The sequence below is a fragment of the Limulus polyphemus genome, unplaced genomic scaffold, assembly GCF_000517525.1.
Source record: "Limulus polyphemus unplaced genomic scaffold, Limulus_polyphemus-2.1.2 Scaffold3936, whole genome shotgun sequence".
Lineage (NCBI taxonomy): Eukaryota > Metazoa > Arthropoda > Merostomata > Xiphosura > Limulidae > Limulus > Limulus polyphemus.
In genome coordinates, this window is record NW_013669546.1 from 14720 (window position 1) to 29114 (window position 14395).

Below are 14395 nucleotides of genomic sequence, written 5' to 3' on the forward strand. Positions count from 1 at the left end.
TTCTTTCCTATGTGGTTTGTTTGATAACTTGCCTCACAAAAATATGCACAAGCACATGGATAAGTAATAATATCCAGGTGCACACCCTCAGGGTCCACATAGTATGTGTACAAAATAGTCAGGTTTCTAGGTTCTTTCCTCTTGGAGTTATGGTGGTCACACACACATGCCCATTTATTATTATAGACAAATTGCATATGTTTGGAATTTAAATCAATACCTTCTAAATGTGCAGAAAAAACCTTCTACCAATCCCACTATTTGTTGGTAAAAGAGTAGCCCAAGAGTTGGCAGTGGGTGGTGATGACTAGCTGCCTTCCCTCTAGTCTTACACTGCTAAATTAGTGATGGCTAGCGCAGATAGCCCTCGTGTAGCTTTGCGCGAAATTCAAAATAAACCAAATCACAAAATGTGGAAAGCTTTTAGTAAACAGTACAGGTCTGTTGTACACAAAAAATCAGATGTGTTAATAAAGTTTTTATACTAAACATATGTCTGAAATGACAAAGACAGTCTGATGCTGACAAGTTGGAGGGCAAGATGACATTTGTGAAGAATAAAAATACTTTTGTTCATCAGATGGTTTGCTAATTGCACTTCAATAACCTTTATAACCTCCACAATTCGTATATATAAAGCTTTTTTTTTTTTTCAGTATCCTTGTATTTTATATTTTCTCTAACATGAACTATGAAATAAGCAGTGTAGGGTAACATGAAATATTGATATCTCTGACATCAAATCCATAATACTGTGTGGAATTTCTTTCAAAAAGTCATGCACATAGTGTTAAGGGTTGCCATAGAACACTCATTTCCAGGTATAAAACATGAGAAGCTGATAAAACTGTACTGATTGTAGATACATGTATAGTATATTTGTTCAACACAAAGGAAAATAATATATAATGCACTAAATATATGTAATTCTTTTTCTGTTACAAAAATAACTATGTGGTGCCTTAATCTAATGTTGCTCTGTGTTGGAAATCTAATGTTTGCTTCTGAATATTGCTATGACGTTAAAAGGATTTTGTTTGACTTAAAAATTTTGAAACAAGTTTTTCTTGGTGTGTTATTAGCTGTCTGTTCACAGTAATTAGCATTTGCTTTATTGTGATGTTTACATATATATATAAAATAAACTAGTGTAAATATGTGTTAGTTCAAGTATGTATATATAACAGTTGTGAAAGCAAAATTGATTTTAAATGCATTTGTAACTTATTATTTCAGTATTATGAAGAATGTAAAGTTAGAAGAAGTAATGTGATAGAAAGAAATGTAGAAATAGAAAAATAATTCAATCCCAGTTTGATACTTTTAAATTTGTTTCATATAATGTAAAATGAAAATTATAGTAAGGTTTTCAGTATAGGTACTAATAAGTTAGTAAGTTTTAAAACCTGATTTATCTCATTTAAAACAAATTGAAATGGGAAAGAAAGTTGAGTTTGGAGGGTTTGTTTGCTAAAGTTAGGATTAATTAATATTAGCTTAATTATTAATTATCATAGTTAACCTTTCGCTTGAAAAAGAAAGAAATCCAAATCTCCTATGGGCTGATTTACATTAAGAAAAGCTGTTGAATAGAACTGAAGTTAAAAGTTATATCAAGTTGAAGATCTTGGGTAGTGCAGTGTAAAAGGCTTAGGGTTTTACCCTTTAAATAGGATTGTATTGGGATATTATATACGTCCATAATTCTCTTTATAAGGAAGGAGATGTGTGCAACTAGAAGATTACTGATTTGGTTCTGTTTTTTTGTGCAGAAGTTGGTTATGTTATTTTATAAACAAAATATTTGAGTTGAGGTGGATAACATCAGATTGAGATATGTAATGTATATTTAGAAAATAGGAGGCTACGATGGTTTTTACCTTTAAATCTAACTTTTGCCAATGTTCATCGTGTTTCCATGAATGCAAATAAAAATGAATGTTTCGAACAATGCACATACAGAAAATAATCCAATATTATTAATAATGTATGTATTATCATACAATGCTTTAGATTTGTCAGCTTTACAAAGAGAAATTATCAAATGTCAATATTTCTAAGAAATATATGTATATTTTTATGTGCAGTAATTAATTAAGGAAGACTAGTATATCTCATTGTATCTAATGTGTCCACTTGTCTAAAGAGTTAAATATGTAAAGTCTGAAATTTAGATTTCTGCAAGAGGCGTGTTAAAGTTGACTTTATTGTAGTATTTTGAGGGGACTAACAAGAATAGTTTAAAGCTTTTTGTTTCTGCATAGAAAGGTAATGACTTCTACTACTGTAGAATAATTTGAAATCAGACTTACTGCAACTTACTAACCACCTTGAATTCTATCTTTTTTACCTGCTGCATAAGGCTCACTGAGCTCCTCACCCTTTAAGGAAAATGGTCTTTTTTGGAGGACTCGAAAAGGTTTGTGAATACTAATTTGATTAGATTCACTATATTAGGGTACGCTTTGCTGCTTTTTGTCTGCAAAATAATCACATATTTCATATGGTCCTCAAAATATTTTCTTCAATTCAGCACTAAAGAAAATATAAAGTAAAAACTAGGTATATAAAATTAAAAATGCTTTTTGCTACAGGAAATTTTAATGCTAGTAATCAAACATTACTTGTATTTTTGTGGTATACTTGCACATGAATGATATTTATTAACTATCATTTTACATTATGTATTTCTGTGTAGCAGAAGTATGTTGTTTCTACATTATTCCCTAGGGTCAGCTAAGTGTTTAAAATATTTGAAGTTTATCCTTTAAGTAATATATATTTACATGCCTAAGTGTATACATTTAATTTTAGATTTTATCAAAAAGTAATTATGGTCTTGAAGTATTCTTTGCATGAGAAATAATTAAATGATCATATAATTTGTTAGTTACTGTTTTTTAGCAGAGGAGTATAATAAGATGCACAACTGTTAATTAGAATTCTACTTTATTTTCTTTAATGAAAATATTTTTCTTTAGTATGTTTTACAGTTTTTGTCACTATATACTGATGTAACAGTTGTTTTTATCATTTGTGTTACGTACAATTACATATTCACTTGCATGCTGAGTATTATCTAAATGTTACTTCAGGTTTGGTTAGTATTGCATTTTGAAATGTTATCCTGCAAAATTTGTAGGGCAGTCATTAGGTAGGTTCTGATAGCACAAAATCCAGTTATAAGAAATATGGCACTAAAAATTTGATCTTTTTTATTTATTTTTAAAATGGACATCTTGCTAGCAGGGTCTGTGGTGCTTGTGGCTATAATTTCTGTTGCTATATGTGGTTACGTTATTAACAGACTTCTGTGTAATTTTAAAGGAAACATGAGAGAAACTGTTTACTAAGGTGGTCTGTTGTTGCAAAAAATTAACGTTATTGTATACAAATGCCGCTACAAACTATTAATGATATCCCAACAATTTTAAGCCAAAGAAAGATTTCGCAAACATGTAACAGTGGTTGAGTATGTTAAACTAAAATAATTTGGATTGTTACAGTCCATTTTGCCTCATCTGGCTATTCTCTGTTTAATGACTGTGCATCTTGACAATAGGACCTGCATGTCATGTTCACTTTCTCCATGCATACTTTCCATCTAGTATGTGAGTATGAAAGTACTCATTTCAACAGCCAATCACACAGAAATCCATAGGCAGTACATCTGGTGACTTGACCAGTATGTTTTCATATGAAATAGCATGAAAACTGTATCATTCTTCAGGTGTGTGAAGTATGTGAAAAGTGTGATATATGTTATGGAAATATCTTGGTACACATGACTGGTTTTACTTATACATAGAGGATCTTTTGTGATTATGTTGCATGATGTTGCCTGTGACATGTCATTGGCTTTTGCCATTTTCATTTGTGTTTGTAGATTGTCACCTGTTAATAGACACTTCACTTTGCTTACCACAGTTGGGGTATGACTTGAAGGTCATTTTTTGGATGATCTTTATGACCTAAGTTGATTAATATTCTTTTGGTTTCTAATATCATTATATTTAAGGGGGTTTCCTCATTTTAGAAAATATAAATTTCCATCCGAGTGTATGAATATTTGCTTCAGAAATAGCTATTGTATACCCTTCCCTTAAGCTATCAGTTTTCATTGGCATAACACTACCTACAAAATGCCAAAAAATGTCAAGATGTAGTTTTGATACATCCTCTTCCACCATGACTTTATATCAGTTGTGGTTATCATGTTTCTGGCTGATTTGCGTATTTAAAATTGTTTTAATATGATGTACTCAACCGTCTGTGTTCATTACATTAATTATTAAAATTGATGTTGCCATAAGAAATTGTGACTAAAAGAAAGCAATATTTTAATGCTACTGAGTAAAATTTATTTTTTTATGGAAACTAATCTGTGATTTTTTTACTTTATTAGTTTGATCAATGTATATGCCTTGTAGCATTTTGAAAATATTAATATATATGTAATTTGTTGTAATAATTTTTAAATAGTTTTGGAGATAAGCTTTGCATCATAAAAAATACTTTCAGGACAGCTACATTTAAAATTGATACTAGAATAAGTTAAAACATTTTAAACATTTCCTGTTTAATGTTTTAATATGGTATTTTACACACTATCCACTAAATGTATGTAAACAGATGCTGGCTCACTGAGGAATCAAAATGGCTTCTATTTGCTACCATATTTTAAATTCACATATTATATTCAGTATTTACTTGGAACAAATGGCACATAGGTCTTTAACAGTTTTATTCAATGAAAGCCAAATAAAACTTTATTGTAAGTATTTAAATGCTAAAGTAATAAACATGGCTAATTGTAGAAACATCAGTGATTGTAGTATTGCATTAATTCTAATGTATAAAGGACAAAACTTAATATGTTTTACAAATGATAAATTTTTCTTCAGGATACTCTTCTGAGATTTTATTTATTTTCTTTTGATATTCAGGAGATATATATGATATAGTGATATAGGAAAACTGTTCATTGAAGGTGGAATGAACTAACAAGTTGTGTGTAATGTAACTTGGCCTCGTGATAATTTGTCAGATGTGTCAAGCTAGAGTTATACCTCTCCTGTAGAGTTTACATCTGCAAAACTTCAAACAAATTTTTTAGTTCTTTTTAAAACTGAAAGAATCTTGGATGAAAAAATAAGGATTGATAATTTTTTAAGTTTTAAAAATATGTTTTTATTGTGCAGCATAAGTATTTGTAGATTAACTTCTGTGATTATGCTAGAACAATTTATGGTTTTATGGGAAAGTAATCATAGATGTAGCTCATACTGAGAAGAACAGTGGTAATTTGGAAACTTAGAATTTTTAGGAACAAATCACCGGTCTGGGAATTTTTTATATAATTGTTTTAGATGTTATTTTCATTCCTGGAAATATTTTTTTTAATTATATTTGTTTGAAAGCTATGAAACATTTCTTCCATGATTAGACATCTAGTGAGAGTATGGTAGAGGACAGCAAAATATTCCAGTCACTGAAATCTTTATTTATTGAATATTAGTGATCACATTCAAACAACATACATAAGTTAAATAACATATTTATTGAAAGTAAACTATCTTTATTAGATATAAATTGATCTTGACCAAGAATATTGTTAGCAAAAATACTGTTGTCTAACATGATCTGATGCCATCCTGACAGCTCGGGTCTTGGGTCACTTATAAATATTTGTCAGTTTTTACCATATTTTTTAGAATTTATAGACAAGATTTGTAAATACTGTAATCTGAAAAATACAATATCAGAATAAGTATGTTAATGAATATTAAGCAAGTTAAAACTGAATGTATATATAAAATGGAACATTCTGATCAACAATAACAATTTAAATTCAAAGACAAAAGGAAATACTTTAATATTTTTTCAAAACCGTTTAATAACAAAAGTTTCTAAATTTCATAACATCAACAATTATACCAGAACTAATTTGAATTGTATAAAATTTTAAGTTTCATGCAATTTGGTCTCTTTAATGTGGGAAGGAAAAAACCAGCAGGTCCAGAAAGGTTAATAAAATTGTAACTTATTGAAAAGCTATATTTATTATACATGCATATAACATGTTATTGAAACTATGTCTTCTGAGATTAAGAATTGTAAAAACTTTATGCACACAAATTAACTCGTGGCCAATATGGTCATTCTTAATTGAGTACAATAGTAATATACAGTATTTTGTATGGAGTGTTTTATTTTTCAAAGTTTTAATGTCGGTTGAGGATCAATGAAGTAATCTGCAGATGACCCACTACTGTGAGTCAAAACATTTTTTTTGTGACTAAAACAAAAATTTTTGTATTAGAAAAGCTGATTCTTATATTTTCAAAGTTTTATTTTCAGTTCATGTGTCTTTGTATAATCCTTTGTGCAACGTTATTTTATACATGTATCTATATTAAAATATTTTAATTTTTTCTCAATAGCTCACCCTCTGGATTATTACGGTAAGCATTTTTCTGTGGTATTTTATATTGCACTATAATGTTTTCAAAATATATTTGCTACAGAGAGGTCCTAATAAGTTACCTGTATACAATTGGAGTTTTAACTTGTGTATGAAGAGCACTTATTCTTTGTTAACGCAGTTTGTAAGGTATGTAAGCTAGTCTTATGTATAATGCATGTAGATCGGACATGTATTATCATAAGAATAGTTATTCTACTTAATTTTAGAAATACAAAGAACATACGGTTTAATACATTTAGCTATTTTTATTTCTAAACATTGACAGTTATATAAACAGCGAATGTTTAACATGATTCCATCAGTGGCTTTCAGTGTTATGTGGGTTGGTAAGTACAGAATAATACAAGAAATAATTTGTATCATCTTTTGAAGAATTTGTTTATGCTGTGACAGAAAACAGAATGGAGATGTGAATTGTGTCCATCTTTTATTGCTGAGATGAAAACTTTGGGAGATTTCATTCTCTTGTACATTGATTAGACATAACTTAAAATTACACTATTAAAATCAGAGCAGGCAGTAGTGATTGGCAGTCAGCTAGTTGCCAATCAGTAAGACTTAATGGCTATTCAGAATTTTCAAAGTTAATGACATTGTATCATAATATTTATTAAAAACTTTGACAGCTGTCATGTAAATCTTCATTTGTACTATTTACATTAAGCCATGAACCATATTATAAATTTTCTCAAATAAACTTTAAAATTAAGAGTTGTAGAAAATGCATCACAAACCTCAGAATTACAAATTCAGATACAGTTTTTCAGTAATGTTCCATAAACGGTATATGCTATTAGTAGAAAGATATCCAAATTTATTTGCAATTTCATTATGATATTCTAATGGTTTGATTACGTTTATTAAACTTCACTTTTACCTATAAAATGTCATGTGTTTAAAATGAAATATTGAAAGTTTACATTTGAAAAGTATTTTTATCGTGTCAAAATAGATACAGGTCTCTATCTTTGGAACATGAAAAATGTGCAAATATCTTTTTTAAAGAAGTGCTAAAGCCAGAACAATAAAAAATATATGAAGACCAGATTACTCCAACCAACTAGAACTTTAAAACTGCAATTATTAAAAACTAAAGTTCAGTAACAGCTGAATGGAATCTTGCATAATGACTGAACACATCCATACAGGCTTGGGTGCAATTGAAATTGCCAAAGTAAGAGAATAAATGATACAGAGGATTGAATGTATTGTATGAAAACAATTTTGGATCCTCACCATGTCGCTACAGTCCATGTTGCTACATCTGGTTTGCTCTGTCTGATGACAATGCACCTTGTCAATAGCCTTGTAGTATATTTCTATTGCAAAAAGCAGTGTCATAAAGTTGTCTTATCCAAAGGACCCCACTCCTTCTTTTTTGATTTCAATAACACAGGCCTGCAATGGTTTTGTTGTCTTGACAGTTTTACATGTTCTACAGTAATTCCTGTACGCTGAATCCAAAAATAACATCCATTTTTCTCTATCATGTACAGATTTTTCACAAAAATCATGTACTTTACATAATTGAATAATTTTCATTGAAACAGGGTCACATTTTGTTATGCCTAAAATGTTGACAACCACTGGCTATAGATTTCTTTAGACCATTTGCAACGTGAGAGTCTTATTGATTGTTCTAGAATCCACGAGCAACACATATTATAATAAAAGATGTTCATTGTGGTAAATGAAATAATAATTTGATTTATTTTCTTCCTGATTTGTAAAAAAATCCTTACATGATTAAAAAAAATGAATATTATTTTTGAAATCTGCATAGCTGAGTTATAAAATCTGTTATAAAAACCAAAAGAATTTATATGAAGTATAAATTTGCAGATCTGTGTAATCTATCTAGTGTATGAGGACTGTGGTTTCCCAGCATCAGTTTCAACAGTTGATTGTACAGAAATCTATAGGCACTGCATCCACTGATTTAACTGGTATATTTTTGTATGGAATAACATGAATACCAGTTTCATTCTCCAGTTTCTTGAGGTATGTGATGGTTGAACAGGAAGTATGACTGGATGCCTTATCTTGGTGAACCTGTACCCCATCGGCCTCATTTTCAGATAGAGATCATTTTTATTATGTTGTGGAATGTTGCCTGAGATGTGTATAGCTTTTTCTCCCACTCCCTTTTGCATTTGTGGATTCTTACCTGTTGCAAAATGCTCAACTTTGCTTGCTGCAGCTGTTGTGTGAATTGTTGCAAGTCTCTTCCTGGATGGTCATGGTGCATCATGTTGGTCTGTATTCCTTTGTTTTTGAATCCCATTAAGTACAATACAAAATATATCTTCTGGTTACAAATTCTAAATCTCCAGTTTGAACATATTTTTATGATCTGAATGTATGAATATTTTGCATCAGAACAAGCAGTTACATACTTTTTCCAAAAGTGAATAACTTACATTGGCATCATACTACCTACAAAACCTTCAAACAAAGTCAGAATGTAGTACTCATATATGGTGTTCTACCATAACTTTATATTGGCTGTGGTTGTCATGTGACTTGCTGATTCGAATATTAAAAATAATTTTAATATAACATATTCAACCCTGTAGCTGTTTCGATTGTGAATGTAGAACAACCAGAACACAGAAAAAAACAGAGAATATGGATTAGGGAAGAAGTTTAAGAATACTTGTTGATAATAAAAATGAAATATTTGCATGTAAATATGTGAAAGAACTGCATCATACAGAGTAAAATATATCAAATCTAAAATAATGGAAAGCATTATAAACCTCAAAGTTATTAATATGTTTACATTCACACGCAAATTTACTCAGGTAACTTGTACAATTAGAAAGTATACAAATGTAGGCATTGCTATTATACAACTTCTTTCAGTCCATGCACTGTTGTTCTGGATAGCCTAATGGTTAGGGTGTAATCTGTGTATTGTGGGTTCAAATCCCCATTGTCAAACATGCTCACCCTCTCAGCTGTGGGGGTGTTATAATGTGATAATCAGTTACATTGTTAAAAGAGTAGCCCAAAAATTGGTAGTGGATGGTGTTGACTAACTGCTTTCCCTCTATTCTTTCACTGCTAAATTAGGGATGGTTGCATGGAGAGGAAATGAAGCCACTAGGTAAAACATGCCTGAGAATCACTGATGATGCATAAGCATCAAAGTTGCTCCAATGGTCATAAGAGGCCTTGAGACCTCAAAAAAAAACTGTTTTTTTAGAGGGGTTATATTTTTTATTCACAAAAGTAATCATGTAGGTAAAACTAGGTAAATCATGTAGGTAAATCAACTAGGTAAAACATGCCTGAGAATCACTGATGATGAATAAGCATCAAAGTTGCTCCAATGGTCATAAGAGGCCTTGAGACCTCCAAAAAAAACTGTTGTTTTAGAGGGGTTATATTTTTTATTCACAAAAGTAATCATGTATACTTCGTACTCTGCATGATGTTATACTAAATGGTTAAATAATAGTTAAATTGTTATCTAGGTGCTTATTAGGACCTACTCAGACTTTGATTTTTGTATATTTAATGGTCAAATTTAAATTCTACAACCCACTAAAAGTATAGAAATGGTTGATTGTCAGAATAATACTCACTGTGCAAAAGTTATCCTTATCAATTTTATCTTATAAATGCAATCATGTAAGAATATCATTGTGTGTGTCAGATTTTTCTTACCTATGTTTCTAGTGCAAAGTATTTTAACTGTTTTTATACTTTTACTACACACTTAGAAGAATTAATTAAAATGAAAGTGTTTTTGACTGACCAGTTTTGGTCATGCTTGATATTGTAATTGTTTCATATTATTAAGTACATTGTTGTAAGTTTTGTTGTATCATATTTTGTTTAAATCTTGTAATTGCCATGCAAGTAAAACATCATTTCTTGAAGAGCCTGTTTTTTAAAGTATTGTTTCTAATAATAAAAACAACTAATCCTTAACATTTTCCTTGTTTTAAATGTCTTTTAAGATAACCATTTTTACTTGTTGGTACATGAAAGTTTCACTATTGATATATATGCATGTTTGCCCAATTTGAACCTATTCCGTTATTGTGATATGCTCTTAAAAGCTACATGAATCTTGGTTCTTCGCATATGTTATTACTAATTTAGATTCAACATAAGAAAAAATTTCTTTCTTCCTGAATCTATGAAATATTCCAAAATACATTTTTGTACTGATCTTGATTAGCTGTAAACAGTATCCTATTTGTTATGTTAGTTTTATATTTTGAATGATAACATTAATACCACACACTATATAATTTACCTCACTCCAATTCATAAGTAACAGAACTACTTGATAAACTTTCATCTTTTTCAAAGAAAGTACAAGAGAAGGAAAAGGAAAATTAGAAACAAAATAGAAGGTGCTTATAACTGACTGTATTTCTATCAGAACCCTTTCTCACCTGGCATACACAGCATATAGCAGTACAAGTTTTACACAGTTTATCTACTGTTGATGTAGCAGTACATATTTTACCCAGTCATGTTTATCCATTATTGATATACCAATATACATTTTACCCATTATTGATATACCAATACACATTTTTACACAGTTTCCCCATTGTTGATGTTGTAGTACACATTTTATACAGTTTATCCATTGCTGATGTTACAGTGCATACTTTATACAGTTTCCACATTTTACACAGTTCACCCATTGTTTGTCTAGCAATTTTTATATACTTTGCAATGTGCATAATGTTTAAAATGTCGAAGAATATTGTTCTTTCAAGCTGTATGACGTATGATTTTATATTGATAAATTAAAACATATAAGTTGTAAACTGGCCAAGATCCTTGTGGTATTTGCTTGAGGTTAATTTTCTCTTTTTTTGCTCAGTTTTTAAACAAGCTTTACCTTTTAGAGGATATTTCAAGTTTTAAAGTCACAAACATACATACTTGATATTTATAGGTCTAGAAGAACATAATTTTTTTGGTAATTGACAAATAAACTCTAAAATCAAATAAACTACACTAATTTTTTTATAGTTTCTTTTCAAATTCCTATCAGGTCTCTTATAATAACAATAAAATATGTTTACCTCTTGGTTCATCACTAGTATTTTAATTTTACCAACTGCTGCTGGAGTTGATTGATCGTTTCTGCTAATAACTGTAATTAGATTTTGTTTTTGCTTCTTTTCTGCCCTTTATTACTTTTAGCAGTTTGATTAGCAAAGCTGAGAAAGTTATCTAATTAGGTAGTTAGTTTGTTTGTTTTAAGTGCAAAGCTACACAGTGGGCTGTCTGTGCTGTACCCACCTTAGTTATCAAACTCCAGTTTTATCACTTTAAGCTCTCAAAATTACTCTAAACCACTGGGGGCTATTTAATTAGTTTAAGCTTACATGTCAATATGCCCTCATCTCTTGCCTTAAAGCTCTTAAGAATGATATTTAAGTGAGTTATTTTCTAAATTAAGTGTAAATGTAAGGTTTTATTGTGTTGTGAGAAAATATTTTAATACTGCAATTATCTTTTGTAAATCATTGCAACTTGCCTTGCCAAGCTGTGCTCAGTTTGTATTACCTGGTGGGAAAGGGTTACATAAAGTTGGGAAAATATTAATTGATATTGAAAATATTAATTGATTAAGATGTGTAAAATATCTTTATTTCAAACTTATTGAGAAGCATTGGCACACAAAAAGATAGTTATGTTTATTCAGTACATGGCAAAATAAAAAAAAATTCATATTCAGAAAAGTATGAAAAAGATGTCACAATCCACTTTATATCTCAGTAATGAGAAACTACCTTACATTACCAGGCATCATTATACTGTATATTGTATGATTTGACTGCTTAAGTTGTTAATAGTTGACAGTTATATCGGTAATATATTAGGATATATTTACAAACAGTGAAATACACACACACACATACACACTTGCACATATTAACAATACGTTAAAACATCTTTAAAAAAATGATATAGTTACCATAAAGGATAAAATGCACCTACTACAGTACACTGCGTATTGCTTTAAAGTCATCACACAATGAAGTCATGTACACTACAATATCTAAAAATATAGCTCTTAGAAAAAGGCAGAAACCAAAGGCAGATGTTATTGCAGTATAACTATTTATAAGTTAATTTTATGCATTTGTTATTTTAAAGGAAAATATAATTATTTAGAAAATGCAAAAACTGGAAAATACTTACTATTATCTGAGATTTATTAAATAGGTGCATGCACCAGACTGTTAACTCTTGGAATTACTTGCTGGCTCATTAACTTGCATCTCTTTCGAATATGTGTTTACTGATTTGTCACTTATTATGAAAAATTAGTAATTTAAACTAATCTGTCATTTCTCAATGCTAAAACAGCGACACTTTTGCACTTGCCATCTCCCTATGTATGCGGAAAAATTCTGCAATCTAATCCTGTTCATCTGATCTCTTTTTCTTGGTATATTAAAGCTAGAATATGAATGTATGATTTTGTAGATTTTTAATCTGGTTAGTTGTTTTCAGTATTGCTGAAATGTGCAGTATGCTGTTTTTCATGTCTGGGAAGCCCATAGAATGCTATAGTAAACTGGTATTTAAAGTTACAAACTACTAACCTTTTACTCTTATTGTTATTAAATCCAATACAATATACTTTTAGTTGCTAGTAATTTTATAAATATCATTTACCTATTCATTTTCCTTACAGAAATTTCTAAGAAACTTATGCAGGTTACATTAACTTTGTATAAATAAGCTACATTTGTGCATAAATTTTGTTACTCAAAAAAAAAATATCAAAGTAATTAAGTTTAAAAAGGACTAGTGTATTCTATTAAGACATTTTTCAATTTGATGTTTTGAAGTAAAGGTTTATCAACAGGCTCTTCATTTTCTATGTATATGCAGGATGTATATATATATACATACACACACACACACACACAGAGCTGGCACAAAAACAAAATAAATTTGGGTATAGATATAGCTGGTTGGAGAACCATATAGCCTACAGTTTTGACAGATGGTACAAAATCACGTACAACATATATAGAAAAACAAAAACATAACATCAGGTGGTGATGTAAAGTGACCTTAAAAATTGTATTTGCTTATCATATGACATCATCAGAGTTTGTAGTTAAAACTTTAATGTCAGAACTCATTTATTTACTTATGGGCTGGATGGGGCCTAACATTTAGCATACTCAGACTCTGAAAGAGGGATTCGTGGTTTGTTATAAGAATGATTGTCAAATTCCACTATTTAATCAGACAAGTGTTGGTGATGGGTGCTGTTGAGTAGCTGCTTTCCTCCTATTCCATTAGCTCAAAATTAGAAATTGGTATGTACAGCTTTGTATAGCTTTTTATAATAATACTAAAACAAGAATTCACTCATCAATTAGTAGGACTGTTACAACAATCCAATATTAACAATTGTGCAAAAAAAAATCATATTCAACATTACATGATTCATGTCACTGAAGACATATTCATGAGGCTGTCTGTCATGTCCCACCTTCTCTGGAATCTGTTGCTGAAATGTATGAATGACATATTGAATATTTGACATGACTTGTATTGATTCTTTAGTATTCTTAAGATGAAATAAAATTTACTCTGTTTCTAGGTCATCTTGAAGTAGTGGCTGTGGTACTTTAAGTTCTACATATATTTTACACTTATGTATCAAATGATGAAGTCATAAGTTATATTGGTTCTCTCACCATCTATATGTTTATACCCAAACTTATTTTGTGCTATTCTGGTATGTGTGTGTGTGTGTGTGTATGTATGTATGTGTGTGTGTGTGTATATATATAGTTTATAAGGTTAGTTTAATAGTAATCATGCTTCTCATGATGTAGTATACAGATATATATTTTTAACATTTTTATGTCAATTATGAATATATATATATATATATATATA

General features: G+C 29.8%; 1 protein-coding gene across 20 annotated transcripts in view; it reads left to right on the plus strand.

Moving 5' to 3' along the window:
• Positions 1–14395, plus strand: part of LOC106470312 (cytoplasmic dynein 1 intermediate chain 2-like) — a 58719-nt gene that overhangs the window by 11740 nt on the left and 32584 nt on the right. For 11 of the 20 annotated variants that reach the window (XM_022398916.1, XM_022398918.1, XM_022398922.1 and 8 more), the window contains exons 5-6: positions 2363–2419; positions 6444–6464. In XM_022398916.1, coding sequence (XP_022254624.1) covers positions 2363–2419; positions 6444–6464 — 78 coding nt within the window. The remainder of the gene's footprint in view (positions 1–2362; positions 2420–6443; positions 6465–14395) is intronic. The other 9 variants (XM_022398923.1, XM_022398928.1, XM_022398930.1 and 6 more) reach the window with 1 other exon arrangement.